The sequence below is a fragment of the Colletotrichum paranaense genome (assembly GCF_030867605.1).
Source record: "Colletotrichum paranaense strain IMI 384185 chromosome Unknown Scaffold_13.1, whole genome shotgun sequence".
NCBI classification, from domain to species: Eukaryota; Fungi; Ascomycota; class Sordariomycetes; order Glomerellales; family Glomerellaceae; genus Colletotrichum; species Colletotrichum paranaense.
This window is the reverse complement of record NW_026848971.1, coordinates 95,513-122,747: the sequence shown is the minus strand read 5'-3', so window position 1 is coordinate 122,747 and position 27,235 is coordinate 95,513. Positions and strand designations below refer to the sequence as shown.

Genomic DNA, 27,235 nt, shown 5'->3' with positions numbered 1-27,235 from the left:
ATTTGTCGAGCTTTGATCCTTGTAGTGGTTTTTGCAGGTCTGTGAGTCTGAGTAAGTTCATCTGATGACTTTGGACTTGCAGATCAGACTACAGCGATGTTCCTGGGTTGCGATACGGTTAGGTGGTGGTTGGAGGATTGCAAGATCACTTGGCTTGTGTGGATGGGTTAACGGTTTTCTTCATTCATGTGAGTTGGGAGCGTTCGGCCTACATGAGACTGTTGACGTTGAAGGCTCCAGTTGGAGTCGATTGAGGAAGGCGATTTAGGCACGTCTGATAGTCCGGATCTCAAGGGCGGGAGATGCAATCTTGCCGGCGCGGATTCGTAAGTGGCAGCCGGGTCGGTGGGGCCGATCCGAGAACAATGGCCATGTCGAACATGTCAAAAATATGTCAAGTTAACGGCGCCCTTGCATGACTCGAGGCTCCACCTCTGTTTTACACTTGCTTGGTCTCCAGCTTGAACAGGGCTACTGACTAAATGCCGAGTTGAGACCAATCAGCGTCTATATACCCATCCATTTTGGAGATTCAGTGTGCTCCAGCCCTGTGGATTCGAAATAACTTACAACGATGGATGACAAGACCCTGTGGGGATTCGGTACATGGAAAGGCGTGGGTCAACGACACTGGACTGAGGGAAATTTTCTTGACAATGCCCCGGTGTGGCGGTTCGGTGGGTTCTGGGGTGACCAGCCGGCGAGTGGTTGTTGTATTTAGATTTTGTGATGTTCACGATCTCAGATGACATTTTCTGACAGATTTGACTCATCATATTGGAACTCATTCAATTATACGATCTCCCTGTAAGATCAAGACAAATCAACTTTCAGACCTCATTCGCAAGACATCCGAGCATCTCACGATACGGACTCTACTCGGGGGTAAAATCACGCATCACCACCCACCACAACTCCCCAATTCTTACAACCAACCATCGCAACATAAGAACAACGACAATCTTATACACCAATACCTCCCGTCATAACCACCTCCACAATGACAGTCTCAACCCCCCAAACACCCCTCTCCTTCCGCCCCGCCACGCCCTCCGACGTCCCCATCCTCCTCCCCTTAATCCGCTCCGCCTACCGCGGCGAATTCTCCCGCAAAGGCTGGACGACGGAAGCGGATCTAGTCGCAGACCAACGCATCGACGAGCGCGGCCTGCTCGCTAAGATCACCGAGCCCGAGGGCGCGGTTCTCATCGTCACCGATAACTCCGCCGACGACGCCGTCACTGAGAAGCCGACCACCCCGCTAGCATGCTGCGAAATCGTACGCAGTAAACAGAATCCCCGAGTAGCGTATTTCGGCCTCTTTGCCGTCTCGCCTGAGCGGCAGGCTGGAGGGGTGGGGAGGCGGGTGTTGGAGTTTGCGGAGGGGTATGCGAAGCGGGAATGGGGAGTGGCGAGGATGGAGATGTGTGTGCTTTGGATGAGGGGGGAACTGATTGCGTGGTATGAGAGGAGGGGGTATGTGAAGACTGGGGAGAGGAGGGAGTTTCCGTACAAGGAGATGGTTGGGGGTGTTGCGTTGAGGGATGATTTGTGGTTTGAGGTTTTGGAGAAAGAGTTGTGAGGGTTGTGGTGGTACGTGAGATGCGAGAGGGATTATGATGGGAGGGAGGGGGATGAGTCGAATTGTGTCGGAATAGAGGCACCGAGCTTGGTTTAGAAGACTTTATAGATGGTTAGAACGAGATGGGACTATTGTCGCAAGTCGTCAGCTCTCACTGGCGTCCTAGAAAGAAGAGAAAATATAGACAAATCAAACACGTCTCATCCCCAAACACGACAACCTTATAGACAAGCCTACGCAGGCCCAATCTGAACCGCTACGCTGCTCCCCGAGAGAGGAACAGACCACCCGCCCCTCGCCTGCGCGATCCCCGATGTCGTAACCTTGAACGCGCCAGTACCAGTAGTACTCTCCAACCAAACAACCGCGCTCGCAGCCTTCGGTACACCATCCAACTGCGCCAACGTAACAGAGATACTCTTCGAAGAAGCCGTAAACGTGAAGTCCTGGATAATCCCAGCATCAACACTCACAAGCACACTCAAAGGCCCAATAAACACCTTCCTCCTAACCGCGTCCTTGGTCGTAACGCTCACCGCCCCTGAACCACTTCCGCCAGCCGTAACAACACCTCCAAACGCCAACACGCCGAGCTCGGAATCCTGCACGACGTACGTACCCGATCCCAACGCAAGACCTAAAAAGTTGGGACCGTAATCGCCGCTGATGCCGTCCCATTTCAGCGTGTCGGGCCAGCTGTGGAACGAGGCAGCGGCGAAGCCGTCTTGGTTGATGTTGGAGAGGGGGCCTGTGGTGCCGCCGTAGCCTGTGCGGAGGAGGTAGGTGTCTGTCGGGCTGGAGCGGAAGGCGGAGAGGAGGACGAGGGCGTTCAGGCCGGAGCCGTAGTGGTGGATTTGACGTTCGATGCGGCGGAGTTTACCTCCGTAGCTGGTGGGTTGGTTGTTAGATGTCGAAGTCCATTGTTGAGAGAGAGGCTCGTGGTGAATGGAAGGGGGATGGAGTTGAAGGATTTGGGGATGAATAACGACTTACATGTTGTCCCAGTAGCGGCGAGCGTTGCCGTTCCAGCCCCAGTGAGGGAGGGTTGGCATGAAGCCGAGGACGCTGTTGACGGACTTTGTCGCCGTGTTGGTGTAGCCAAAGTACCTTTGATACCTGTAAGTCAATGTCTCCAAGCAAACTTCGTTCCGTCTCCAGCCTCAACGCCTCAGGAGGTCTCGCCGTGGAAAGATTCAAAGGACCAGAAACTCACTTTGCCCAGTAGTAAACACCCTCCTGCCCAGTCGAATCCCACGCCATCTCACTCCCAAACGGCACCTCCTCCGTATCCCACTGCGCCGCCCGCGACTTCATAGCAGCAGACAAAGCACTCGCCTTAGTCGTCTGCCCCTCGCGTCCCAAATCGGCCAGGATCTCGCCAAACACAGTCTCCCCCATAAGCCCGACGCGGTTATACCCGACATCCCCCTTCATCGCCCGCATAACCGTCTCATATGCCTGGTTCAGATACCAGTCCCACGCGTGCGTCTTAAGAAGCGCCGGGTAAGCCCGTCCGACGCGGTAGAGCGACCAGTATGCGCCCGCGACGTGGACGTAGTTGTAAGCGCGGTCAATGGAGTAGGCGGCGGCCTTGTTCCAGGACGTCCAGGAGGTCCAGTCGATGGAGGTGGAGTAGGCGTACCCCGGCACGGCGGCGGGCTCGTAGAAGAAGATTGCTTTGCGGACGGCGAAGTCGGCGGTTTGGATCGTCTTCCAGAGGACGCGGTCGACGAAGGCTTCGAGCTTGGTTACCTCGTCCGCGTTTGGTTGGACGGCTTGCTTCATGAAGGCGGAGAGGTACGAGCCTGCGCCGGCTTCGTCGCTGAGGCCGGCGACCCATGCGCGGGAGTCTTGTGTGACGATGGATTTGGTCTCGTAGTCGTATGTCATCACCGACGGCGCGCGGCCAAAGGGGTCTGATGTGTCGGTGAAGTATTGCGCCGTGGTGAGAAACTTGCCAAGGCTGGCGACGGCCTCGGTGGATGGTTTGGTCACGTAGTAGTGGATTGTTTGGAGCTTGCCGTCGGCGTAGGTCACGGTGAGGCGGACGCGGCCCCAGGCTGTCGTTGAGGGTGTGACTGTGTATTTTCCCGCCGAGACAAGGGTGACCGTTAAGGCGCCGGCTGGTTCCGATGCGATGGATTGGACTGTGGACTGGGCGTATTGGAGGAAGAGCTGCGCTGGCTCGCCGCGTGGGACGATGTAGCCCGGCACGCCGACGGCGGTGGGCGTTCCGGTACCACGGACGGTGGCATCAAGCTCCCGGACGCCGCCCTTTGCGACGGAGAAGCGGACTCCAAACTGGAGTGACTGGCCTGGTTGAAGGGTCCTGGACGAGGGAACGTTCCATGGTGTTTGAGAACGCCACTCATTCTCGGCCCAGGCCTTTGTGAGGACCTGCCACTCGTAGAAGCCTTCAAACGTCTGGCTGCCGTAGTAGGTTCCCTCGTAGCTGCGCTCGGCGAGGTTGCGGTAGGCCTCAAGGGGTGTATCGCCCAGCGGGGTGACAACGAGAGCGGCGCCGGTGCCGCGGGTGGGCGCCACGCGGATCTGGCCGGCGTGCATGCCGACGTAGGGATCCGAGAGGGAGCAGACGCGCTGCATGTCGGCGGCGTAGCGGTTCGTGAAGATGCTGTTGAATTCGGCCGGGAAGCCAAGGCTACCAATCTCGATGGCCGAAGAGCCCGAGTTCTGGAGCGTGAAGCGCAGGCCGAGGTCGCCGGAGACGTCGAGCCATTCTCGGGTGATGTTGAGCGGGCTGCCGGAGGGGAGGGTAGGGCCGAGACGGGAGGAGGCAAGGATGCCGGTGGCCGGGGCGATGGTGGTAACGGGCTGGCGGGCCGCGGCGGAGTCGCCGTTTGTCCAGGCTGTTGTGCCGGATTGACGGTAGCGGTAGGTGATGTCGCCCCAGTGGTACTGGCCGTTGCGGGCGCGGAGGGAGAGGTAGTCCAGCGGGAGGAAGTCAAAGGTGTCGCCGGCGGGTTTGAGGGAGGCTAGGACTTGGGCGTTCTTGACGAGTTGGAGGTTGAAGTTCTTTGTTGCGAGGGTGATGTATCCGCTGCTGAGGCCCAGGTTGTCTTGGGAGAGGACACCCGTGACGAAGAGGCCGGCAGACACGAGTGTGCCGAGAAAGGAGACCATCGTGGCAGAAGTGGCAACCTGGGCGGTTGAGTGAGACCTATCGACTACAGATCTGAAGGACAACTTGTAAGTTCATTCGAACTTGCTCTTATATAATGTGTCCAACATGATGGCTTAAGGCAACTCGGTTACGTTATTGATGATGCTTTCGCCTACCGTGAACTGAGGGGTTCATTGAGCCGAACGATTGAACTGCAACCCAAGGTGCATACTGTAGGTAGATGGCGATGCCACCTCGTGTCCGGCATCGTGCCCGATCACACCTGTACAGATGCGGAACGGAGCTTCACCAAAAACCTCTTTGTCTTGACAAAATCAGATGGGACAGACTCTCACACGTCGCTTTTGGCTCATAATCTGTGGATAACTCCTCCGGGACAAACGCCCGAGTGCGACACAGGATCGGGCGGCTGATCCGACTCTTCCCAGCGACTTTAAGCATTTAGGAATTGTGATGTGCGCTGACCTTGAAGTCACACACCTTTTCCTCTCTGGATAACCTCGACTTGGAAGGTCAAAGGATGCTAGACGTGATTAAGCATCGAACCAAGCCCGTATCCCTCCTTCTAGCGCAAGAAACTAGCTGGGTTTAACGCGGGGTACCAAGTTACCAACAGCCCATCGACCGTTGAATGCAACCCTCAAAGTCGCCTGGTCTCATCTTGATTGGGCCGCAAATAGAGAGTGACATTTGATGCCACTGAGGCTCCATCCCTCCAACGGGGGAATCAAAATCCACGCATGGTTCACGCCGGCTGCGCGGCACCAACGTAGATTATCAGAGATTGAATTCCAAGACTCTTTAAAGAAGTTGAGCCGGGTGGGATACAGACTGAAATGATGAAATCAAGTGGGATCATAGAGCAGGTAATTAACCTAGTACGTAAAGGATGCGAGAGCGAGGCGACGGTTACCTAATTGACTCTGTTAAAGTTCTTCGAGAAGGAGAATAATGAATTGACTCGGTCGTTCTCATGGACACCCCGGTTGTGCCATGTTAAGGGGGGCAGCAAAAGTACGAGGTCGCTTGGGGGTTTTAGCGGACGATCTGGCGCAAAGCCAATTTATTCGTGTCACTCACGAAATTCCAGGGGAAGCAGAAAGAGTGGATGCGCTCAACTAAGGTTATTCATGACAGAGACTCTCAAACTATGTCTTAATGACTTTTCTTAAGTATAAGCAGACCTACCCGATCCTGGGAACTCTCTCTAGTTTCACTCGAACTGTCAGTCAACTCTTCGAATCACTGTGTGATTCTTCCATTCTTTTGTCTCTCGCTGCTTACTTCCCTTCCATTCGTTACCCATTTGTGTGCCCCATCTCAACCATGTTCAACAACCTCGTGTGGGCGAGTCTCGCGACTTCGCTGCTGGTCCAGCCCCTGAGCGCGGGCCTTATCCCGATCCGCCGGCAGTCCACCTCCACCACCTTCAAGTCCACCGGCAACCCGATCCTCGCCGATGGCTCCGTCTACTCCGCCGACCCGGCGCCGCTCGTCGTCAATGACACCCTCTACATCCTCTCCGGCCGCGACGAGGCCGGCCCCAACGAGAACGGCTTTGTCATGAACGAATGGCAAATCTTTGAGGCCAAGAATCCGGATCCGGCCGGCGCCGACTGGACCCTCCACCGCGACGTTGCCCAGCCCAACTCAATCTTTTCCTGGGCCGCCCAGGGCACCGCCTACGCCAGTCAGATTGTTCAGGGCCCGGATGGCAAGTTCTACTTGTACAGCCCCGTCACCCAAAAGTCAACCTCCGCGTCGGACCCCTTCGCCATCGGCGTCGCCGTCTCTGACAGCCCTCTCGGCCCCTTCAAGGACGCCCACCCGAGCGGTCCCATCATCTCCCAGACGGTCCCCTCCCCCGGCAACAACATCCAGAACATTGACCCGACCGTCCTCGTCGACAATGGCAAGGTCTACATCTACTTCGGCACCTTCGGCTACCTCAAGGGCTACGAGCTGGACACCGACATGGTGACAATCAAGGGCTCCGTCGTCGACGTCGACTCCCTCACCGGCTTCTTCGAGGCCCCCTGGCTCATGAAGCGCAACAGCACCTACTACATGCTCTACGCCGCCAACAACGCCGGCGCGGACTCCCCCTGCACGCCCACGAGCTACCACGCCTGCCTCGCCTACGGCACCGCCGAGTCCCCCCTCGGCCCCTGGACCTTCCGCGGCGTCTTCGTCGACATCGTCTCCTCCACCACCTCCCACCCGGGCGCCTACCAGCTCTCCAACGGCGAATGGGGTCTGGCCTACCACACCCGTGACGCCGAGGGCGGCACGCACTTCCGCCGATCTGTCGCCATCGACAAGATCACCTGGGATGACTCGGCCTCCCCGCCGGCCATTAACAAGATGGTCCAGACCAAGCGCGCTGCCGCCGCCGCCGAGCCGACGCGCAACATCGCGCCCAAGGCCGTCGCTTCGTCGGCGGGCGAGACCCCCATCCAGTACTGGATCAAGTCCATCAACGACGGTCGCGTCGAGGAGGCGCCCCTGCCGCCTGACTACTGGTCCTCGTACAACGCCGAGCAATCCCCCGAGACGAGCACCCTTACCTTGACCTGGAACAGCACCGTCGAGCTCAACGGCGTCGCGCTGGCGCTGTTTGCTGATCAGGATGCCGGTGCCAACGTTGGTGTCGCGCCGCCCAAGTCGTGGACGGTCGAGTACCAGGATGGCACCTCATGGAAGGCTGTCTCTGCCACGTCGTTCCCGACAGATGTCTCGGATACGCCCAAGGAGGTCAGCTTCACGACTGTTTCGACCAAGGCTTTGAGGGCTGTTTTGACCGCCTCTGGAAGCGGTGGGCAGTTTGCCGGTGTCGCTGTTAAGGAGTTCTTTGCGTATGCGCCTACCGCTGCGTAAAGATCCGCTAGGTGACGGCGTATTCGGGACCTTTAGTAGGAGATCCGTCTCCTATTGATACCAACTTGAACCTTCTTGTTGTCCATACTTTTAAAGATGTATACAGTCTTGTGTAAGATATGTAAATGAGTCAAATATCAAGTGCCATCTTGGACAAATTTTCATCAAAGTGAATCTTCGTTGCTACGTCTTTGTGAGATGGGTCAACCTTTATCATCAAGCCATATACGTGCCCCCTGCTTCCAGTGTTAGTATGACTATCCAGAAAGGAGCACTATGCGGATTCTTACATGCTGGCGATCTTTGCAACTGCTTCAGAGACAGCAATGAGCGCGACCATCAACGGCTAAGATCAGTTTAGTGATTAAGGAAATGCAATAGCAGAGTTGAGGGCCAGGTGCGAGCATGACCAGACCGATGAAGGCAACTTCTCCCCTCGGTCAGATAGGTTAGACTAGCGATTTGTGAACAAACAACACAGCCGCGGCATGTCCAAGCTGCAAGAAAATGAGTGTGATCTGAAATGACGAAGGAATTTTTCACGTACAATGGTTGATCGGGGTCCTTGCGAGGTGCGCAAATGTGGAACTAACACATAAAGTTGCGGGGATGCACATCGCTGGCTGCAATGAGACTCTATCTCCGCACTGCCGCAAGAGTCTGACCATGGTTGCGACTTTTCCACAAAGAATGAACGCTAATAATGGCTCGTTATTGAAGACTCAGGCGTTTGACACATTGCTTTTGGCCGAAAATTTCTGACACTCTATACAGTCTCAATGACCACCCGCACCGAATGATCAAGGCATGCTAGAATTCTCGACTCACGATAACGAGGCTTAGCATTCAGATTGTCCGACCTCTTCTCCTCATTGCCTTATTTCGAATCTCTCTGGCGTGGCATTGTACAAGCGCACAGTGGGTCGTTGAATACGTAGTTCTAAGTTTACATGTATGCGGGAGAAGCTAGACTATCGATATGAACGCGGGGAAACCCACCGGAGTCTTGGGAGTAGAAGTGCCGGCACCTGTACGCAGGAGCATATCTAGACTATCATTTGATTAGTCACTCCACTCTATAAAAAAGGCTCTACTATTTCAGTTTGCCTTTGCAGGTATGTGTAGTAGTGCCAAGTCTCGCCGCACCCCGACTGTCCGAGACTGGATATGCTCATACGGATACACCCGCAGATCTGCGGCTGGATATCTAATTCGATTTTCGAAGTAACTGACAAATGCATCTCTGAGTCAAGTTCTATCCGCTAAAGAGCCACGAACAGTCTTGTCATATCGCCTCATGTTCTGAGGACTAGAATGAGTTCCTGTAAATAATCATGCTTTCTTGTGGTACTAGGAGCAAATCCATTCTTCCATAGCTAGTATCAAGACGCCTTATCATCAAATGGGAGCATTTGCAGGTAGCTTAACACGTGTGACATACGGCCGGTACAGGCTACTGGCAGTGATTCTGTAGCAACCTCAACTATTGCGGGGCTTCCCCGAGAATCCGTCAACATACGACCCGGCCCGCAATTACCTACCGGGGGGGGGACCCGGCCACTGGTGATGGGCAGTTCTCCGTGCCCAGGGTGCAAGGGATACCCGCTGCGGCGGACGTATCAGCAGCCATCACACGCGGCCACCGCTCTGCAATGGTACGAACATAATGTTACCATCGCTGACAGCTTGGGTCCCTACTCCTTCTTCCCTCGAATGGCCGGACAATATTCCAGGGTCTTGGTGCGTCTAGAGCGACTCTAGAATCAAGCAACCCTTGCCAATGCGTACGACGTAAGCAGAAAATGGAGGTCAAGACCGTTAGAGTACCCACTCGTTTGAGGCTCACTGGTCCGTTGGTGTAATTCATTTGCCGTTCGATCCATTTTCGGAGCAAGGTCGGCGACCGCCGCGGTGGAAATCCTGCTTGCCAAAGTCCCGATCCGAGAATCCTGGTGGAGATGAGGAGCCTTATCGGACTTCGTTTTTTCTGTCATTGGGACATTGGTAACACCCACTTGTGACACTTGAGGGATCGCTCACAAGGTGGGTTTTGCTCGCATTTCTCTCAGAAGTCGGCTACATAAGACCCCAAGCACGCCCGACGTTGTCAGCGCTAGCTGACTTGCGAGATGGTGAAGACGCTTGAGTTGCGTTGCTGGTGATAAGTTCAAGTCTGTACCCCCAGAACTTCCTCAATTCCAATAACCCGATTGGGGCGCGACATCAGAAACAAATTGTGAGTAAATAACTTTCTCGTTACTTAAAAGGGTGCCATTCCACTGTTCCATTCCCACGTGGGGCCGATCTGGATGGGTTTTGTCCGATGGTATTCAAGCTTCACCTCGGTTCCGAGCTGCCTGTCCTGGATCATTGAGGCTGTAATCAAGAATTCGCTCGACTTCTCAACTCCACTATCATCGTCAAAGTCGTTGAACAATACGTCAAGAGTTGTTATTGCCAATCCGGGTTGAATGCGCTTTGATGACGTCCGCAATGTAGCTGTTGAAAATTCATTGTATATAACGAGCTGGCGGGAGCCCGCCGATTTCACCAATTTGGAAGAAAGGCTTTACACTCTACTCAGCGAATAACTTGGATCAACACAATTGACTGGTCGAATTTGAAGTTAAGGAAAAACTGACACCATTTTCTAGTCGTCATGCCTTCCAAGGACTTTACGGTTCTGATCGCCGGCGGCGGGATAGCTGGCTTGACGCTGGCGAACCTGCTCGAGCGCGTGGGGATCAACTATCTCATTCTCGAGGGTTATCGAGAGATGGCCCCCCAGGTGGGCGCAAGTATCGGCATTTTGCCCAACGGTTCTCGTGTTCTCGACCAGATTGGACTCTACGATGAGATCAGGAAACTCATCGATGAGCCTCTTTACAAGATGTCTCTTCGCGACTCCAAGGGCAACCCGACGAGTGAGTACTGTGGCGTAGGCCAGCAGATCAAGCAGCGGTGAGTAAAAGCATGTTTAAGAAGTCTCAAGAAACTTTCTCATGTTAGAATGCAGACACGGCTACGAAGTTGTCTTCGTGGATCGTCAAATGATTCTGGAAGTGTTGTGGAAGAATCTGAAGAACAAGGACAGGATCCTTGTCAGTAAGAAGGTTATGCAAGTCTCCATCGAGCCGTCCAAGGTGAGAGTCGAGACAAGCGACGGCCAGTCCTACTCGGGCGACATCTTGATCGGCGCCGATGGCATCCACAGCAAAGTAAGAAGCGAGATGTGGCGGCTCGCGGATAGCCTGGAGCCCGGGTATATACCTGCTTCTGAGAAAAAGGGTAAGACAGCTAATCGTTTTCTACTCTCTATTAACGACTGACAGAAGGGTAGAATGCCTGCCGACGGTTTACAAGTGCATCTTTGGCATTTCCATCATCAAGGACTGGGAGGACGGCACGGTGCAAACCAACTTCAACAAGCACTTCTCATACCTCGTCATTGCCGGCCCTTCCAACAGGGTCTACTGGTTCCTTTTCGTCAACATGGGCTACACTCACTACGGCCCCGATCTCCCCCACTACACCAAGGAAGACGAGGCCAAGTTGGTCAAGGAGCACCAAGAGGACAAGATCAATGAAAACTTCACCTTCAGAGATCTGTACGCTGCCAAGATCTCTTCAGTTTTGACCCCGCTGCCGGAGTACGTCTTCAAGAAGTGGCACTTCAACCGCATCATGACCATTGGCGACGCCGCACACAAGGTAAGAAAACCTCTATTGCCAAAGAGGCCATACAGACCTCAGTGTGCATAGTATCGAAGATCTGACCTGTCTCAGTTGGAACCAATTGCCGGACAAGGAGGCAACAGCGCCATCGAAACGGCCGCAGTGCTGGTAAACAACCTCACAGAAGCCCTCAAGCAAAACCCATCAGGCGTCACGACGGAGCAAATCCACAGTGTCTTCCTAGAGACCCAGAAGAAGCGAGAACCGCGCGTCTGGCCCCTTGTTCACAATTCGCACAAGGAACAGCGCTTCGCCGCCATGGAAAGCCCTTTCTTGGAGTTCGCCGGTCGCTACCTCGTCCCAAGCCTGTCTATCGATGAGAAGGAAGGGCCCTGGAGCACAAACTTCGAGCCGGGTCACAAGCTCGACTTCTTGGACGTCCCGAAGAGGCCACGTGCGCTACCGTACCTTGACGAGCTTCCGAGCCAGAGACTCGACTCCTCTTTGCTACCTAAGCTTGTGGTAGGAGCTGTTCTTGCAGGCCTCTTGTTCCTCGCGCAGCAAGTTCTCGTCATCGCTCCCGAGGCGGCGAGTGGTGCCAGCTTTGTGGGGAAGCCTTTGAAGACGGAGTACACCGGCAATACTGCGATCGATTCTGTTCTCTCACTCCTCTCCTGGGCCTTCTCCGAAGCGACCTCTGGCCCTGACCCGAACACGAAGCTTCAATGCCTCTACTTCTTGATCAATCTCGCGCCCGTCATTTACATCTGGACGATCGAAGGTTATCGCAATGGCAACCAGCTCTCTCTCGTATCTTGGCCATCTCTCTTCACAGTATACCAGCTAGTTGGTATCGGCAATATTGCACCGCTCTACTTCCTCATCAGTCTGCACACGACCAGCAGCGAAGTCTACACTCGTCCCACAGGCCGACCAATCCCATCAACTGTGGCGAAGGCGCTGGTTCCAGCCCTCTGTCTCGGATACATCATTCCTACCGCCCTCATGTTCATCCAGTATGGTGACTCCGTGGCCCAGCAAAACGCTATCGCCTTTTGGCAGCCCTCTCCCGTCTACGTCTCGATTCTGACCTGGCTCTTCTCCGGCATTCTTTCGGTCGCCTCGCCTGTCAAGTCACTGGACTGGGAAATCTTCGAAAAGAAGGACCAGAGCGCGCTTCAGACCGGATACACACTTACGTTCGCCGTCACCGCTATCACACATGTCTGCGCTCTCGTGTACGCTGGCTTCAACCCCTCCGTGTCCCTCTTTGAGACCTTTTTCGACCTGCCGAGCGTTGCGTCCATGGGCCTGGGGCTCAACATTGGTGGATTCTGGAAGTACGACATGCTTCTCTGTTTCGGTGCGGTTGCGGTCTGGTGCCTGTACACTGTCTTTGAACTCCGTAGGTTAGGATACGTGACGACAAAGGCCGCGATTGGGGCTGCGGCGGCCACTTTGATTGGTCAAGCATTAGTCGGTCCGGGAGCTACCTATGCAGGACTTTGGGCATGGAGAGAAAACGTCATTGCAGGACTGATGATTGAGTAAGCTCGACTGAGTTGTTCAATGAACAATTAGGTTGACATCTGATTCTTTGAGCATCGCAATCGTCGCGTACTCTGTGTCAAGATCCGAGACCGACGTACTCAGTCTCGATTCGGTATCAACTCGTAATGCCGCTTCTATCAAGGATCAGTTATGCTTATTGTGGAAGGTGGTCTTCTAGTTGTACGGATCAACAACTGATTTGCCGGAAGTGTGGCAGATGATGGGGTAGTCGGCCGTTGAGGACAGGGATCCCAGCATTGGCACTGTAAATAGATGCATGAACCGACCTAATTAGCCAATTGCATTCAGAGCTAAGTGGGCATGAGAGCAATACGAGGAAAGTGGGTACAAGTTGATTTCCTAAATTGCCGTGCCCAGTCAAGAAAATCAACAAGCGGAATTTTGAAGTTAAAAGCCGGAAGCGCCGTATCATGTCGTGCTTATGAGACATCGAGTTGTTCTCGACATCGCAGACAATATCACCGACAAGACTAATTGCTAATTCCGTTACGATGAAGGGACTTGTTCTTGGACTTGCCTCGTTGGGCCTCGCCAGCGCCGTTCCTCGCGCCGAGCAGGCCCCCGTATCGTTCCGCCGGGGCTGTCAGGTCTCGGACGATGGTGCCATTCAGGCCCGGGATGCTGCCGCCGTCCACCTCACTGGCAAGTCGGCGACAGCCCGCCGTCAGACCTATCCCGGCAACTTCACCGTCGACGTGAACTTCCACATCGCCAGCACCGAAGCCCAGGCGGACCTCATCACCGACGCCATCGTCGACGCCCAGTGGAAAATTCTGCACGACAGCTTCGCAAAGTACAGCATCAACCTCGTGCTCAACTCCACCGAGCGCGTTGTCGACAATCTCACTGGTTCGGCGTTTCTCATCAATGAGGGCGGCTCCGCCGGCTGGGTCTACCACGAAGCCGAGTACAACGCCTACCTCAAGGCCTCCCGCAAGGGCGGCTACGACGCCCTTAACCTCTACTTCTTCAGCAGCTACTCTCCCGGCGCTACGGGGTACTGCCAGTTCCCTACCGTTCTTCCCGCAGAGGGTACTGACAGCTTGACCTTCGCCAAGGACTCGTGTCAGCTCAGCGCTATGACGATGCCAGGCTTCACTGTCGAGCAGGGCGGCTTTGAAAACTGGAACCTCGGCCACCTTGCTGTTCACGAGGCTGGCCACTGGTTTGGTCTGAACCATACCTTTGCTGGTGGATGTTCTGACACGGCGGGCGACTTTGTTGCTGATACGCCAGCACAGAGAACTGAGGTGTACGGGTGCCCAACTAACTCGGATACGTGCCCGGATCTACCGGGTCTAGATCCCGTTCACAACTTCATGGGCTATGCTGATGACTCTTGGTAAGTTTGCTTTTTGAGTCCAGCCTTTGGGGCTTCATTGCTGACTGGGTCTTTAGTACCAATGAGTTCACTCCTGGACAGAAAGAGCGCATGTTCTCAACATTTTTTGGATGGCGCAGAAAATAGACAAAGGCTGCGAATATGCTTCGATTCAAATATCTAGGCCGTATCATACTGGAAAATCATTCAAAAGCATTGTAATACAAGCGTCACGTTCAAAACCTGTCGTGTATACCCATCTTGAGCTGTTTGCAGATATTGCAGAACGTGAAATTATACTATAGACTATCTTGATGATAAGCGATAGCCTCCAATGTCGATTTGAAACTGACACCTATACGGCGAATTTGCCCTTCTGCCTTTCAAAAGTTTCCAATTTTCCCAAGACGTGATTGATTAGGCTTATACCGCCTCTTGGGCTCTTTCTTGCGGTGTCCGAGCGAAACGAAGCACATTTCGTCTGCAGGCTGATTTGTGCGGTGTGAATTCTGAGTCCAGCTTTGAAGGCAGATGGGTATGGACTTCTAGTGGCTAAGGAGAGCTATTGGGACTGCACTTTGCCGTGTGGCCTTCTCGGAGCGCGTTGAACTTTTGTTTGAGTTTCTACTTTCCTCGGCAGCGCGTTCCGATCGTACTTTTATAGGCGCATGACCCCAACATGTAGTGAATCATTGGGCCGTAGCATAGGTGACTAAAGCTGGGAGCTCAGATTTCCGAATGTGAATAATATTAGCAATATTACCGCCGTCTTTCATAGTTGCTGATTCAGTATCAGGGGGGGGGGGTCTTTTAAGATAACACTAGCAGTGAAGGCAACATTTGAGACTCATGTAACATGGACTGACGGAATGTATCAGTCTTTTTGTCTTCCACTATCAATGCACATGTAATCTTCTATCGGGTGCATTAGTCTTATGACACTTGCAATGAGCACGCATGCTTTTTCTGCCTTACTCACGGAAATCCGGTGGTAGTTACTGTTAAACATTTTTGCATCTTGATCAACCTCAGCTATTACTCATTGAGCAGTGGTTTGCGTCTATTGGCACATACAGCCTCCAGACTTCGAGCGGGGTTTCATAGCACCACCTTAGAAATCTTAAAACCTCCTGGGATCCTAGTCTGGAAAACCCCGGTTGGATCGTACTTGGCAGCAACCTCCTTCAGAAACCTGACATTATCCTCACCATACGTGCTGATTGGATCTTGGGCAGGGTTCACGTAGTTGAGGTACCGCCATGCCGTCGCCTTCCCATTGGCTTCGGCGTAAGCCTCGAGCTTCGCGGTCATAGCGGCCAGCTTGGCATGAGCCAGCGCCTCTTGTTCTCCAGTGCGAGTCTGGGCTTGTACGAGCCAAACAATCGAGTTATGTGTCAAAGATGTATCGAGACCCAGGACGTTGTTGCCGCTGCCCTTTGTCGCAAAGTGCCTGGGTAGGGGCTGACTGACGACAGAAAGACCGAGATCAGGCGAGGGGATTAGGGCCTGAAGTTGTACAAGCAGCTCATCATATAGCTCTGACATCTTTGTCATCATGTCAATGTCGTTGTGGAAACAAAGAGAGAACCATACGTTCCTGGGTATTGTCAGCAGGGAAACACGAAATGAATCATAAGTGTGGATTGGTCTCATACCTCTTGCCTCCAGCCGTGGCATAGTCCGTGATGAGGGTGCTGTACGTTTTCCGCTTTCTGTCATCGATAATGGCAGGAAGAGTTGCAAGAGGAGCGAATGAGGTTGAGTTGGCGATGCCAGCCGTGTTAATGGCATTGATCGCAATCATGGGCGGCCCCTCCCCAGAATACGTAAAGGTGACGACCTCGGTGTCTTCTGGATGATCCTCGTTGATGTCAATGAGCCTCACAAACTGCTCCATCACAGCCTGCTTCTGGTCATAACTCATGAACAACAAGCCCCCATAGAGACCTCCGTGCGCCGCCGGGAACGTCTGCATGTCGAAACGAGTCACGATACCAAAATTGCTGCTGCCACCCTTCAGAGCCTTGAACAGATCTGGGTTCTCTCCCGCGTTGGCGTTCGCGATTGACCCGTTGGCCAAGACCACCTCGTAGTTTTTGACATCGTCGCAGGCAAAGCCTCTGGTACCGGTATGGAACGAGGCGCCGCCGCCGAGAGTCAGACCTCCGACGCCAACATTACCCTCGCGTCCTCCGGTCACTGATTGGCCGTATTTCTCAATCTCCTTGTAGACCGATCCCCACCTGGCACCTGGTTGGATCGATGCCGTGCCCTTTTCAACAGTTAGAAACGATCCATTACGTTGTCACACAATGGAGACACATACACTGCAGTTTTTGTAGATTGTTGCATTCATGCGGCTGAGGTCAATTGTTACGCCTTGAGCCACATTATTGGAAGGGTAGTGAGAGTGACCACCAGCCCGAACAGCAATATCCCAGTTGCCAGCTGAGCTCGTTTTCACGAGAGCTGAAAGGGCGGACGAGACTTCCTCTGTTGTCTCGGGCTTGACGACGCACCATGGGTGAAGCTGCTGGACGGTTCCGGACCAGTATGACGCGATGCTGGAGTTATACTCCGAATCAGGCGGAAAGAACACCCGATTGACTAGTCCAGCTGCAATAAGAGCATCGCACTGCGTCGAAACAAGGTCAGCATTTTTTGGGTTGAACCCTCCAGGAGGCCAAATTGCACGGAAAGGAGCGCACTTACACCTGAGTAACCAGTTACGTCCGGAACTTGACGGATACTTGGTTGGAAGCCTGCAATGATTTGAGCAGTCGAAGAATCGAGAAGCAGAAGCGCGGTGGAAAAGATGGAAAGAAGAGCCATGGTTCCGAACGTTGGCTGCGTCGCGGTGGACACAAGAGGTCTTCTTCAGACTTCAACGTCAGGCCACGTGGGAGATCACATATCAACGAACGACTCAGCTCTGGAAGAAAATGCGTGCAGCTTCATCTTGAGCAAAGCCTGCGTCGCTCGAGGTGAGAGATAGGATACGAAGAAAGGTACACTCTGAAAGCGAATCCGAGATGGAGTCGCAACCAAGCATTTGAGAAAGAGACTATTATGGCAAGCGATGGTGGCAAAGTAAAGGGGCCCCTGGCAAAAAGCAACGATAACATGCTGCATTTAGCAAATAACGCCGTCACAGATTGCGGTTCCAAATTGCGGATATTTAGCTGCATCGCGCGTAATGTAATGATGCAGAACCGATACGCTGTGCCACCAACCTGCAGATGGTTCCAACAGGTGGCGAGGTCCGGAAGGCTCCCGAAGTGGCCTTGGCAATAGAGTATTGTTGCAACCAACAGTTTGAGACACTTGGTCCACGGTCAGCGAAGAACAAGACAACCCACTTGAGATTAAATGAGTTCCTCAATACGCAAAGTACTCCGGACTTCTCTATCCTAACGATAAGTAGAGTCATTCAACATCCCTTCGTATTGAACGAGCTTTGCAAGTTCGTTTGTCATCTGAAGCGGTAGAATCCAAATGTGAAATCCTCCTTGCAAATTTCGAATCCTTGTCTCTGCCCGTTGGTTGAAGATTTCTTAGTTTGCATGCGTCCAACAAACATTGGCGCGCCAACGGGGCACGTATTTCGATGCCAGGGAATATCTGTAACTCCGCTCCCAGTCAGCAAGTCACAGGCTCTTTCCCAGAGCATGGCTTCGAAATCATGCTAAGATTGATCTCCGGGTTCCATAAGGGATTTACTGCCGGAGGGGTCCCCTGCTCGACTGACAGACTTGACCTCATACATTGGAGGCAAGCATGGGTATAGCGAAGGACCAACAAGCCGTTATGCACATTGGGAAACCTTGGGAAGATTTCGTTCTGTTACAGCAACAGGAAATTTCGTCCTTAATATCAAAAGTTCTCGGGGGTTATCTCACCCTTGGTATTCTCAAGACGCCACCAGACCGGGAGTTCACAAGTTCCAACCGGTTCGCTGACCCATTCAAACCACCGATTTTCTGAACACGGTTGGTGTCTCCGTTTGGACTTTGTCATGAAGCAGCACTGGTCTGTAGGCTTTTCTTCTACTTTCTGCTGAATTCCACATCATAGGTTCTCTTAAGTCTGCGGCTGCAGAAATAAACGGTGATTTCAAACTTCAGTTCAAACCATCAATGTCAACAACCCTTCTCGATGATCCCATTGAAAATTACGCCACGGGTTGAGAGTCTGCCTACCCCAGTCAATCCAGGTGATCCAGCAGCGCTGATCAATGGCTCAATATGGCCCATGGCAGCAATCTCGACAGTCTTTCTAGCCCTCCGAATCTACTGCAAAGGCTTCAGAGTCAGGTGGATGATGTGGCTGGACGACTGGCTTTTGATCGCCGGATGGTTCTTTCTGATCGCCTCGCAGTCCTTCTTGAGCGAAATGATGAGGCTAGGGTTCGCGAGAACCTACGGCGTCACGCCGGCCATGAGCACGATATTGTATTGCGCCGACAACTGCCACAAGATCTCCTTGGCTCTGACAAAAACTTCGTTTGCCGTTACGTTGCTTCGAATTGCCTCTGGGTGGCAGAGATACATTATCTGGTTCTTGGTCATTACCATGAACATCCAGTTCATCGTCCACATCATTCTCACCTGGAGAGCTGTTTGCCCTAGAAGACCTGGAGATACGACTCCTCACCTTCCAGGCTCATGCTGGTCAGCGCAAGACGCAATCACCTTGGGAATATTTGGAGGATGTATGTCCTTTTTCCCGCGAAGCTATTCTATGCACTCCGGCCTTCTGACTATTGATAGTGTACTCCGCCGTCTCAGATTTTGTTCTCGCGTTATTACCTTGGAAGATCGTTTTGAGCCTACAAATGAAGAAGCACGAAAAAATCGGCGTTGGAATGGCCATGAGCATGGGGATCTTGTAAGCATGGCACCACTTTCCACCTTCTTTCTCCTTTTCTAGAGAGTTTCAGCTAACCCGAAGCTGCCTGGCCAGAGCGGGTGTGATGGGTATAACGAAAGCTGTCCAGAGCATCGCGATCATGGACTTCCTTGGCCCTGATTGTGAGTAACTGGCCTCATAAGTTTCTCCTCACGTTCACTGATGACCATTGTTCAAGACTTTTGGAAGGTCTGCATCTTTTGGGTCTGGGCGATGGCAGAACCAAATGCGACCATCATTGCAGCCTCCATTCCCGTTCTTCGAGTGCTCTTCCGAAACGCTCTGAGTAGCCGACCTTCAGGATACCCCTCTGGCGCATACATTCGATCGGATAACGTCAGCAAGTTTCAGAATCGCGGCATGTCTGCTACCTGCTCCTCAAGAAATATGGACCGCGACAAGGGAGACAATGACAGTGATCAGGAAATTTTAGGTGGGATTATGAAAACAACGGAGGTATCTGTGGACTCCATCGATTATGATGGCCAAGGCCGTCGGTTCGGGAAAAAGGTACCACGGGAAGAGCACGGCATTGAGCTTGCCAATCGATGATCACTGGTGGTCAAAGTTACGGCCGATTATGAGGCGTCCACGTTAGAGAGACATCACATGGTATCTCGTGGATCTGAGGAGTCGGTTATGGTGAACTGAGATGATTTACTGCGGTGCCCAATGGGTCAATGAATGACCCTGGCTAGATATTGAGAGCCCTTGTTGAATGAGAACGGAATTAGGCCCAGCAGTGACGCTTTGTTGAAGGTCAGAGCTCATCGGTACTATACTATCCATTCCTCAACCTCCTCGCCTCATTCATTATCCATTCTCTTGCTAGCCATGAATTTTGAATTCTTTGTATCTTCGGAGCAGTTCCTCCCCTAAAATCAGGTTTGAATGTCTAACGTGGCTCCCGGTGTCGTCGAGTAGCCCGCCTAGAGTTGCCACGGGATCCACCGCCGCCAGAGAATCCGAAACACATCTTCAATGGCTATGTCTGCTTTCTTGGTCTTTGTGATTTTGTATCTTGTAGTCGGGTGTCCTGCTATGGGGTACCTTAGGTAATGTGGTCTGAGGAGGAGTCGATTGTCGGTTACTTCGGTGTTGTTTACACTTAGGTAGGTAAGCTAGTATGAGGTGCCTTGTCTTTGGGCGTACTTAGCATTCAATTTATTGCTAAGTGGTTCTCTCTCTCCAGAACAGTGAATTCCTCCAGGCGTAGTGAAATCAACACACCTGCTGAGATGACGATGATGACAAACTCGGCCATTCGCCCTATCAATAGTCCACATGCTGCGTTGCGATCTGCCTAAATTGCATTCCTGATTCATAGTTTTCGCTTGTTTCAATCTGGATTGCGCCCTTGAACCGCTTCTGAATTTCTATCCACCCAAAGAAGCCTAAAGCTCCATGGAAGTAGGCACGGTTCATGAGTCATTTGTGGTGGTATATATGCGTTCTCAATACGTGCAGTTGAAGTGCCGGCATAGCTTGTTAGAACAGGCTTGTTTGACAAGACATCAAGTCATGCGCACGGGAAACTAGCTTAAAAGATACATAGGAAAACTTGTATTAAACCCTCAATCTATCTGTTCTAGCTGCTTACAAACTACTGATATCGTGCGCTGGGGAATGTCAGCAATTCATCTGCAATTGATGAGGAAACCTGAGGAAGCTTTAGCCCGCAGTGTCGTCAACTCCTCAATTATTGTCACTTTTGAACGGCCATTCTCATTTGCCGCTCCGATTCGTTGGTTCGTTCAATCTAGGCCCGGTTAAGCAGTTGATGAGTTGGAATGAGATCCGATCAGTGTCCACTGGTTGGTGGTTGAGTCTCAATTACTCAAGTACGTAGCTGTCATGCTAGCAGACGGCTTGATTAGTTTCAGAAAAAGCCCGAAACATGATTTGGAAAATCCTAGAATCTTAGTCGTGCACAAAGTTAAGCGCCAAATGTCAGAAGCCAACTCGTTCTTTACATGTGAGTTTGCCCACTACATGTGAGTTTGCCCAGACTTTAGGGATACTTGTCACAAAGCTCGGACGACTCGACAAAGTGGGAGACGCAAGATAGCAGGGACAAAACAGGGCATGCCACGTTTAGACAACAAACACAAGCAGCCGCCTCCATACCAAGCGCTCCGCTTACGCACAAACAAATTCGCGGTCAACAGTTCGCACACTTGATCTTTTTACCTTTCTTTTTTTTTTCCGCCACCATTTCAGAAGATTTTATGAAGGTTGGCGTTGTTGGACTCTTATTCTCTTATTCAATCATGACGAGAACATGCTCAACATATGATCTGAATATGTTCAGGGCAGTACAAGAGGGGACCCCTAGCGCGGGATCCTTTTACAGGGGGCTTTTCTTAGCCCCAAAACAATCGCCGCCCGGCAATCTGAATGGCCTGAAGGGAAGGAACCTGGAAGCAACCTAGAACGCTCCAACAACACCCCTGGATTAACCCCACCTGAGACGCTTAAGTAAGGGCATGTTTCCCCGGGTCTGGTCACAAAAACTTCATCAACTTCACCTCACCCCCTCCAATCTCACCACCAACTCATAGACGTCGCCGCATCACTCTTTCATCAATACAACAGTCAATAATAGGTATTACGGAGAGCGGGTTCGTTTGAGAAAATTTGTCGCTACCGCTTTAGCACACCATGGACGAAATGGAGGATTTATCGGCATACGTGCAACAACTGGAGCTTTTCCGCCGCAATGATTACACTCGTGATCAGATGATCCAGGTGAGATTTTGAGATTTCTGGAGCCCCGACGATGGCAACGCCCTCGACTGCCTGATTATGGCATACGCCATGGCTATTGCCATATTGCTTCGTTCATTTCACGAGCGGTTTACTGACAAGCATTGTCTAGGATCTACTTGCTCGCCACGGCCAGCTTCAGCAAGCTTACCGGGAAAAGTGCGATGACTACAATAATGAGCGCGAATCGCGCCGGATGTGGCAGACCAAGGCCAATAATCTGGGAAAGGACGTAGTGGCTCTTAACAAGGCAAATGTACGTCTGGTTCTCCCCTCGTTCGTGGCCCATTCAACCAACTCATCGACCAGCCCTCGGCGCTGAGCTCAAGCTGTCACGCCCGAGCCAAGCATGGGAAGGTGCTGACTTGTGAGACAGGAATCTAATCCATTCGTCTTTGTTATAATTGATGGTGACGGCGCCATCTTTCAGGAATCTTTATTGAAGAGGGGCGCAGAAGGAGGTGCCGAAGCCGGGTATCTTTTGTCGACAGAGATAAAGAATTACGTTACCGAGGCCTACCCTGAGGCTGCCAGCGAAGACTGGAACATAATCGTACAGGTGGTACTTAACATGGATGGCCTTGCAAAGAAGCTGCACGCATCCGGTATCATTCCCTTCACCACCTCAGAACGAACTCTCATCGATTTCGGACGCGGCTTTGGCCGCGCTCAGCCTCTATTCAGCTTCATCGACGTCGGCTCAGGCAAGGAGTCGGCCGACCACAAGATCCGCGAGATGCTCCGCGTCATGGTCCGTATCGGCCAGTGCAAGCATATCTTCTTCGGCCCCTGCCACGATAACGGATACCTCCCGGTCCTGGAGCCGTATAAGCTAGACGATAAGGTGGCTTCAAAGTTCACTCTCATTGAGACGACCCCCGCCGAGGAGGGCTTTAAACAGCTCAAGTTCCACAGAATTATCTTTAACTCTGTCTTTATGTCGGAAAAGCTTCCCGAAAGAGTCCAGCGACAGACTATGGGCATGCCGAGTATGCTTCCTCCTCCCGTCTCCTCCGCACCGACCGCCACCATCTCCGCCGCCGCTAAACCGCCCACCGGCCCGTACCACACCAACTCCAACTCCGCAAACAACGGTGCCCCCGTCGAGCCGCCTCACGTTACCAGTCCGCTGTCCAGCGGCTCCCAGACGCCCGCGTCTAGTTGGTCTACGCTGACGCGGGTCTCGACGGCGCCCAAGCCCATTGACATCTTTTCTACAAAAAAGGCGCCGCAGCCGAAATACTACCTCATGAACGCCGACAGCCAGCGCATCGACGAGCCGCTGCCAAAGGTCGACCCTATGGTAGAGAAGAGGTTCAACGCGCGCATGACGGAGACGGGCAAGAAGTTCTGCAACAATTACCACCTACACGGCGAGTGTAAGAATCCAGTCTGTTCCTACATCCACGGCGATAAGCTTAGCGCCAGCGAAATGGTACTATTGAAGCAAAAGGTGAGTTTCATTCGTTCGCTTCGTGATTTCATGGGGTAGTCTTTCTTCATTTGTAGGCATTAGGCTAATTTGTGACAAAAGTCTCGCGGTATCCCCTGTAGCTTGGGTTCCGAATGCGACGACGTAAACTGCACACTCGGCCATCACTGCAGATGGCTCACGGACTGCAACCACAGCTACTGCCGCTTTCAGGGCTACCACGACATCAGCCCCAAACCGAGAGTCAAGTGCTTCGAGGATGGCAGTATGAAGATTATCGATAAGCTCTAAGATTATTTACCGCTCATCCATCATTCAACTAAAGAAGAAAAGAGAAAAGAAAAATGGCCAAGACGGGCATAATAACCACTGCGGGTTGAAGCTCAAGAAACGGGAGGTCGGATCTTGGTGCTTTGGGGCATAAAAGATTGATGTCAGACGCTGGGAAGATTATGCCCGTCAATTGAAGATATGACGATCTGGCACGATGAAAATCATATAAAGGCAGTAGGGATGTAAGGATGGCCTCGCTCTTTGTTCACGTCAAGCAGCACCCACCGGCGTAGAAAACCATTAAAGGTTCAGAGAACTAACATTTGAAGACGCAGGACTGTGGACATGCATCGTCCTCGTGGCCTTACTTCCTCACTGCAGTGCCTCAGAATCGTCTCCCTCCCACGGCGCAATAGAAAACCAGGAAATGAAAGGAGAAACTGGATGGGTAACAACTGACCCTGCAACCAACGCCCCTGTGCGCCGACTAAAAGCGCGCCGGACTCTGATTTCAATGAGGTTCGAAGCCCACTGCAGAGAACCATTACACACACACACACACACGGCGCCCAATCTTGAAAGAAACTGCAGGCAGCAAGAGACTCGTCCAAATTGTTGCCTAATATGCAACGCCCGTGTTTGAATCGAATGCTCATGCCCAATGTGCGGCCTTGTACCACAAAAAACCCCTCTTTCCAAGTTCGAGGCTGATTCGTTGAGAGCGGTGTCTTGGAGGAGAACATTGCGTATACATGGTAGGTGGGCCTCTGCAGCTTACACCTTAGCTCTTGACGCGCGCGCGTCAGCAAACATCATGCATGATAAGTACCTGCGCTACCCTAGAGGGGTACTTTGTTAATGGATGTAACCGTATCCCATTGTTCTTCGATTGTTGTCGCCTACGAAGCACAAGAGCGCGGTTTAATGACTGCTGGCAGAAATTATCCAAGAAGCCAAGTCTTTGCGTAAATTCACGCATCAATAGTGATTATATTGGAAATTCAAAAGTGAGTAGCAGGCGTCAGTTGTCAATTTGGATTTAATCCCCTTGAAACACTTCAATGGCAAAGCCATACTTTCCCACATCGAGCCAAATTCTTTTATTGACTGGGACGATGGCTTTCGCTCAGCGCATTTTCTGATAGATAACTTGATTCTCTCAAAAATGTCGCCATCGGCGTTTCAAGGCCATCTCCAGGCGCCTGCTGATGCTTCATGTTGGCATGGACTTTTGCACAATTTTCCCGGTGTTTTTTGGAAACTCGAAGACAATCAGACCACTAAACAAGGCTTCGAAATAGCTGATACATTTTTATACCGAGTCTCTGTGATGATTGAATCACTTGGTTGTGATGCGTCATGAAGACGCGTGCTAGATTCTGTTCCAACAGCTTCAGCCTTTGTGCTTCCTGCACGACTATTTGGAAGAGACAAAATCGGATCAGGTTCATGTTTGGCTCAGAAATAGAAACTCGTTCCATGTGAGATTTAGTCAAGCAACTGACAGATTCTGCTCTCATTTTCAAGCATTTGATTAGTGAGATTAGTCTGACGTAGCAAGCTAGAGTCATGCACAGAATCTCGGTGGAGGCTCATTATTTTCGCCCAAGCAAGGTGACTAAGTCCATATTGTGGAGCGAGCACATTTGCCATCACCCGATGAATGGGACGAACTCGGTCTCTCCCGTGTCCTGAGACCTAGGTAGACATTCAAAGTCTTCCGGGCCGGTAAGGACCCATATCGGAGCCTCCGCTATGACGCCAGACTTCGGAAGCGCACCTTCTACCCGGTGGGGTCATCGCGGAGATAACGCGCACTTCCCATTGGATATCGGAACAGCACCTGGGGAACGGCAGTAGATCTCTTGGCGGACATTGGATGCCGCTGCAAAACTGGAGATGCTGCCATCAGACCATGAACATGATTCAGCGACTCCATTATCTCCTCCAGAGTCTAGAAGTTGCAATCAGAATGTGAGATGGGGTGTCGCAGACGTCATGTTGGCCGGAGTTCTCGGGATGAGCGGGTGTCGCCTCGCAGTGAGTTACCATTGTGATTAGTGAGTCTTCGAGAGGTGAGGAATGAGAGATTCGATTCCGTATAAGAACCGGTCGACGATGCTCCTATCCAAGAGCTTCTGTTCCTGGCTCATCAGAACACAAGAACCACCTCCAGGCATCTCTTATATAAGAAGTCGGTTATCCTCACCCTCTACATTTCACCACACTTCACCCAACACCACCACCACTACCACGAACCATCAAAATGCTCGGCAAGATCGCCCTCGAGGAAGCCTACGAAATGACAGGCATGGAAGCCAAGTCAGAGTACGAAGCCTCCCTCTACATCAACCCCTCCGACCGCGCCCGCTACATGCGCCAAATCAGCGACCTCAACTCGGAGCGCGTAAAGCTCGCCGACGCCCACGGCATCGGCTACACCATCGTCTCCCTCACCGTCCCCGGCATCCAAGGCATCGCCGACCAAGCCACCGCCGAACGCCGCGCCACCGAAGTAAACAACTGGGCCCACGGCCAAATCAAGCACAACCCCGCCAAGCTCGGCGCCTTCGCCTGCCTCTCGATGCACGACCCCGTCCAAGCAGGCCGCGAACTCCGCCGCTGCGTGACCGACCTCGGCTTCCACGGCGCCCTGCTCTGCGACTTCCAGCACGCCGGCCCCAACGGCGAGACGTACAATTTCTACGACCAGCCAGAGTACGACGCCTTCTGGGAGGTCGTCTGCGCGCTCGACGTGCCCGTGTACATCCACCCGGCCGCCCCCGCCGACGTTGTCCTCGAGAAGCTCTACGCGCAGCGAAAGTACCTCATCGGCCCGCCCCTGTCCTTCGCCAACGGCGTGAACCTCCACCTCATGGGACTCATCTCCAACGGCGTCTTTGACCGCTTCCCGAAGCTGCAGATTATCGTCGGCCACCTGGGCGAGCACCTCCCCATCGACCTGTGGCGCATCAACCACTGGTTCGAGGACGTGAAGAAGCCAATCGCCGCGGCGGAGGGCAACGCGGACCGCATGTGTAAGAGGACCGTGTACGACTACTTTAGGGAGAATATCTACGTCACCACGTCGGGCAACTTTTCCACGCGCGCGCTGAAGTATGTGGTGGACGAGATTGGGGCCGACCGCGTGCTGTTCTCGGTGGATTACCCGTACGAGACAATTGAGATGTGCTCTGCTTGGTGGGACGGCCAGGCCGAGGAGGTGAAGGAGGCGGTGGGCGGCGTTGAGAATTATCGCAAGATTGGGCGTGATAATGCGAAGAAGCTGCTCAAGCTGGGCGAGTTCCATGACTCTGAGGCGCCTGTGTCTTGAGAGGGGATTCTGTTTGTATCATATTAGTAGGTTGAATAGCCCACACTGAATAGTTGGTTTATTCCACTCTGAGAACTCAGCTTTCCCGTTGGCTTCCATGTCTGCCCTACCAAGATGGGCGCTGAGGCGAGGAATCTCAATCGCTCCCCAGCGGTTTCCGGTCGAATATGTCCATCAATTTGGAACTGGAAATCTTCCATGCTTGGTAGGGACACATGACCTGAGTGGACTCGTAGCTCAGTTATCTTGGGTCTATATTTTTTTCAGCCAAAAGAGGACCGTCATCTTATGTGGTAATGTCGTACACTGTAAGATACAGGAGGTGGATGACGGGGGTGGCTTAGTGGAATCGA

At 52.7% G+C, this 27,235-nt stretch overlaps 9 protein-coding genes across 9 annotated transcripts; 7 read left to right on the top strand and 2 right to left on the bottom strand.

Annotated features, from left to right (window-relative positions):
- Positions 1–1,000: 1,000 nt before the first annotated feature.
- On the top strand, positions 1,001–1,582 carry CPAR01_13507 (acetyltransferase; the record flags this gene model as incomplete). The annotated part of the gene is made up of 1 exon (XM_060497760.1): positions 1,001–1,582. One exon carries the CDS (start codon positions 1,001–1,003, stop codon positions 1,580–1,582), a length of 582 nt encoding a protein of 193 aa, XP_060343228.1.
- Positions 1,583–1,815: 233 nt separating this feature from the next.
- Positions 1,816–4,723, bottom strand: CPAR01_13506 (uncharacterized protein; the record flags this gene model as incomplete). Its single annotated transcript, XM_060497759.1, has 3 exons — positions 1,816–2,470; positions 2,576–2,689; positions 2,796–4,723. 3 exons carry the CDS (start codon positions 4,721–4,723, stop codon positions 1,816–1,818), a joined length of 2,697 nt encoding a protein of 898 aa, XP_060343227.1.
- A 1,327-nt stretch (positions 4,724–6,050) lies between these two features.
- CPAR01_13505 (glycosyl hydrolase family 43 protein) lies at positions 6,051–7,601 on the top strand (the record flags this gene model as incomplete). Its single annotated transcript, XM_060497758.1, has 1 exon — positions 6,051–7,601. The coding sequence occupies one exon, from the start codon at positions 6,051–6,053 to the stop codon at positions 7,599–7,601; it is 1,551 nt and encodes a 516-aa protein (XP_060343226.1).
- Positions 7,602–10,260: 2,659 nt separating this feature from the next.
- On the top strand, positions 10,261–12,827 carry CPAR01_13504 (FAD binding domain-containing protein; the record flags this gene model as incomplete). Its single annotated transcript, XM_060497757.1, has 4 exons — positions 10,261–10,562; positions 10,618–10,889; positions 10,942–11,312; positions 11,388–12,827. The coding sequence occupies 4 exons, from the start codon at positions 10,261–10,263 to the stop codon at positions 12,825–12,827; spliced, it is 2,385 nt and encodes a 794-aa protein (XP_060343225.1).
- A 512-nt stretch (positions 12,828–13,339) lies between these two features.
- On the top strand, positions 13,340–14,316 carry CPAR01_13503 (metalloprotease; the record flags this gene model as incomplete). Its single annotated transcript, XM_060497756.1, has 2 exons — positions 13,340–14,190; positions 14,247–14,316. 2 exons carry the CDS (start codon positions 13,340–13,342, stop codon positions 14,314–14,316), a joined length of 921 nt encoding a protein of 306 aa, XP_060343224.1.
- A 951-nt stretch (positions 14,317–15,267) lies between these two features.
- On the bottom strand, positions 15,268–17,001 carry CPAR01_13502 (FAD binding domain-containing protein; the record flags this gene model as incomplete). Its single annotated transcript, XM_060497755.1, has 4 exons — positions 15,268–15,766; positions 15,825–16,441; positions 16,496–16,804; positions 16,882–17,001. 4 exons carry the CDS (start codon positions 16,999–17,001, stop codon positions 15,268–15,270), a joined length of 1,545 nt encoding a protein of 514 aa, XP_060343223.1.
- Positions 17,002–18,324: 1,323 nt separating this feature from the next.
- CPAR01_13501 (uncharacterized protein) lies at positions 18,325–19,629 on the top strand (the record flags this gene model as incomplete). The annotated part of the gene is made up of 4 exons (XM_060497754.1): positions 18,325–18,880; positions 18,939–19,056; positions 19,099–19,199; positions 19,256–19,629. 4 exons carry the CDS (start codon positions 18,325–18,327, stop codon positions 19,627–19,629), a joined length of 1,149 nt encoding a protein of 382 aa, XP_060343222.1.
- A 2,109-nt stretch (positions 19,630–21,738) lies between these two features.
- On the top strand, positions 21,739–23,566 carry CPAR01_13500 (C-x8-C-x5-C-x3-H type zinc finger protein; the record flags this gene model as incomplete). Its single annotated transcript, XM_060497753.1, has 4 exons — positions 21,739–21,825; positions 21,956–22,099; positions 22,220–23,296; positions 23,378–23,566. The coding sequence occupies 4 exons, from the start codon at positions 21,739–21,741 to the stop codon at positions 23,564–23,566; spliced, it is 1,497 nt and encodes a 498-aa protein (XP_060343221.1).
- Positions 23,567–25,814: 2,248 nt separating this feature from the next.
- On the top strand, positions 25,815–26,882 carry CPAR01_13499 (2,3-dihydroxybenzoic acid decarboxylase; the record flags this gene model as incomplete). Its single annotated transcript, XM_060497752.1, has 1 exon — positions 25,815–26,882. One exon carries the CDS (start codon positions 25,815–25,817, stop codon positions 26,880–26,882), a length of 1,068 nt encoding a protein of 355 aa, XP_060343220.1.
- Positions 26,883–27,235: the final 353 nt, after the last annotated feature.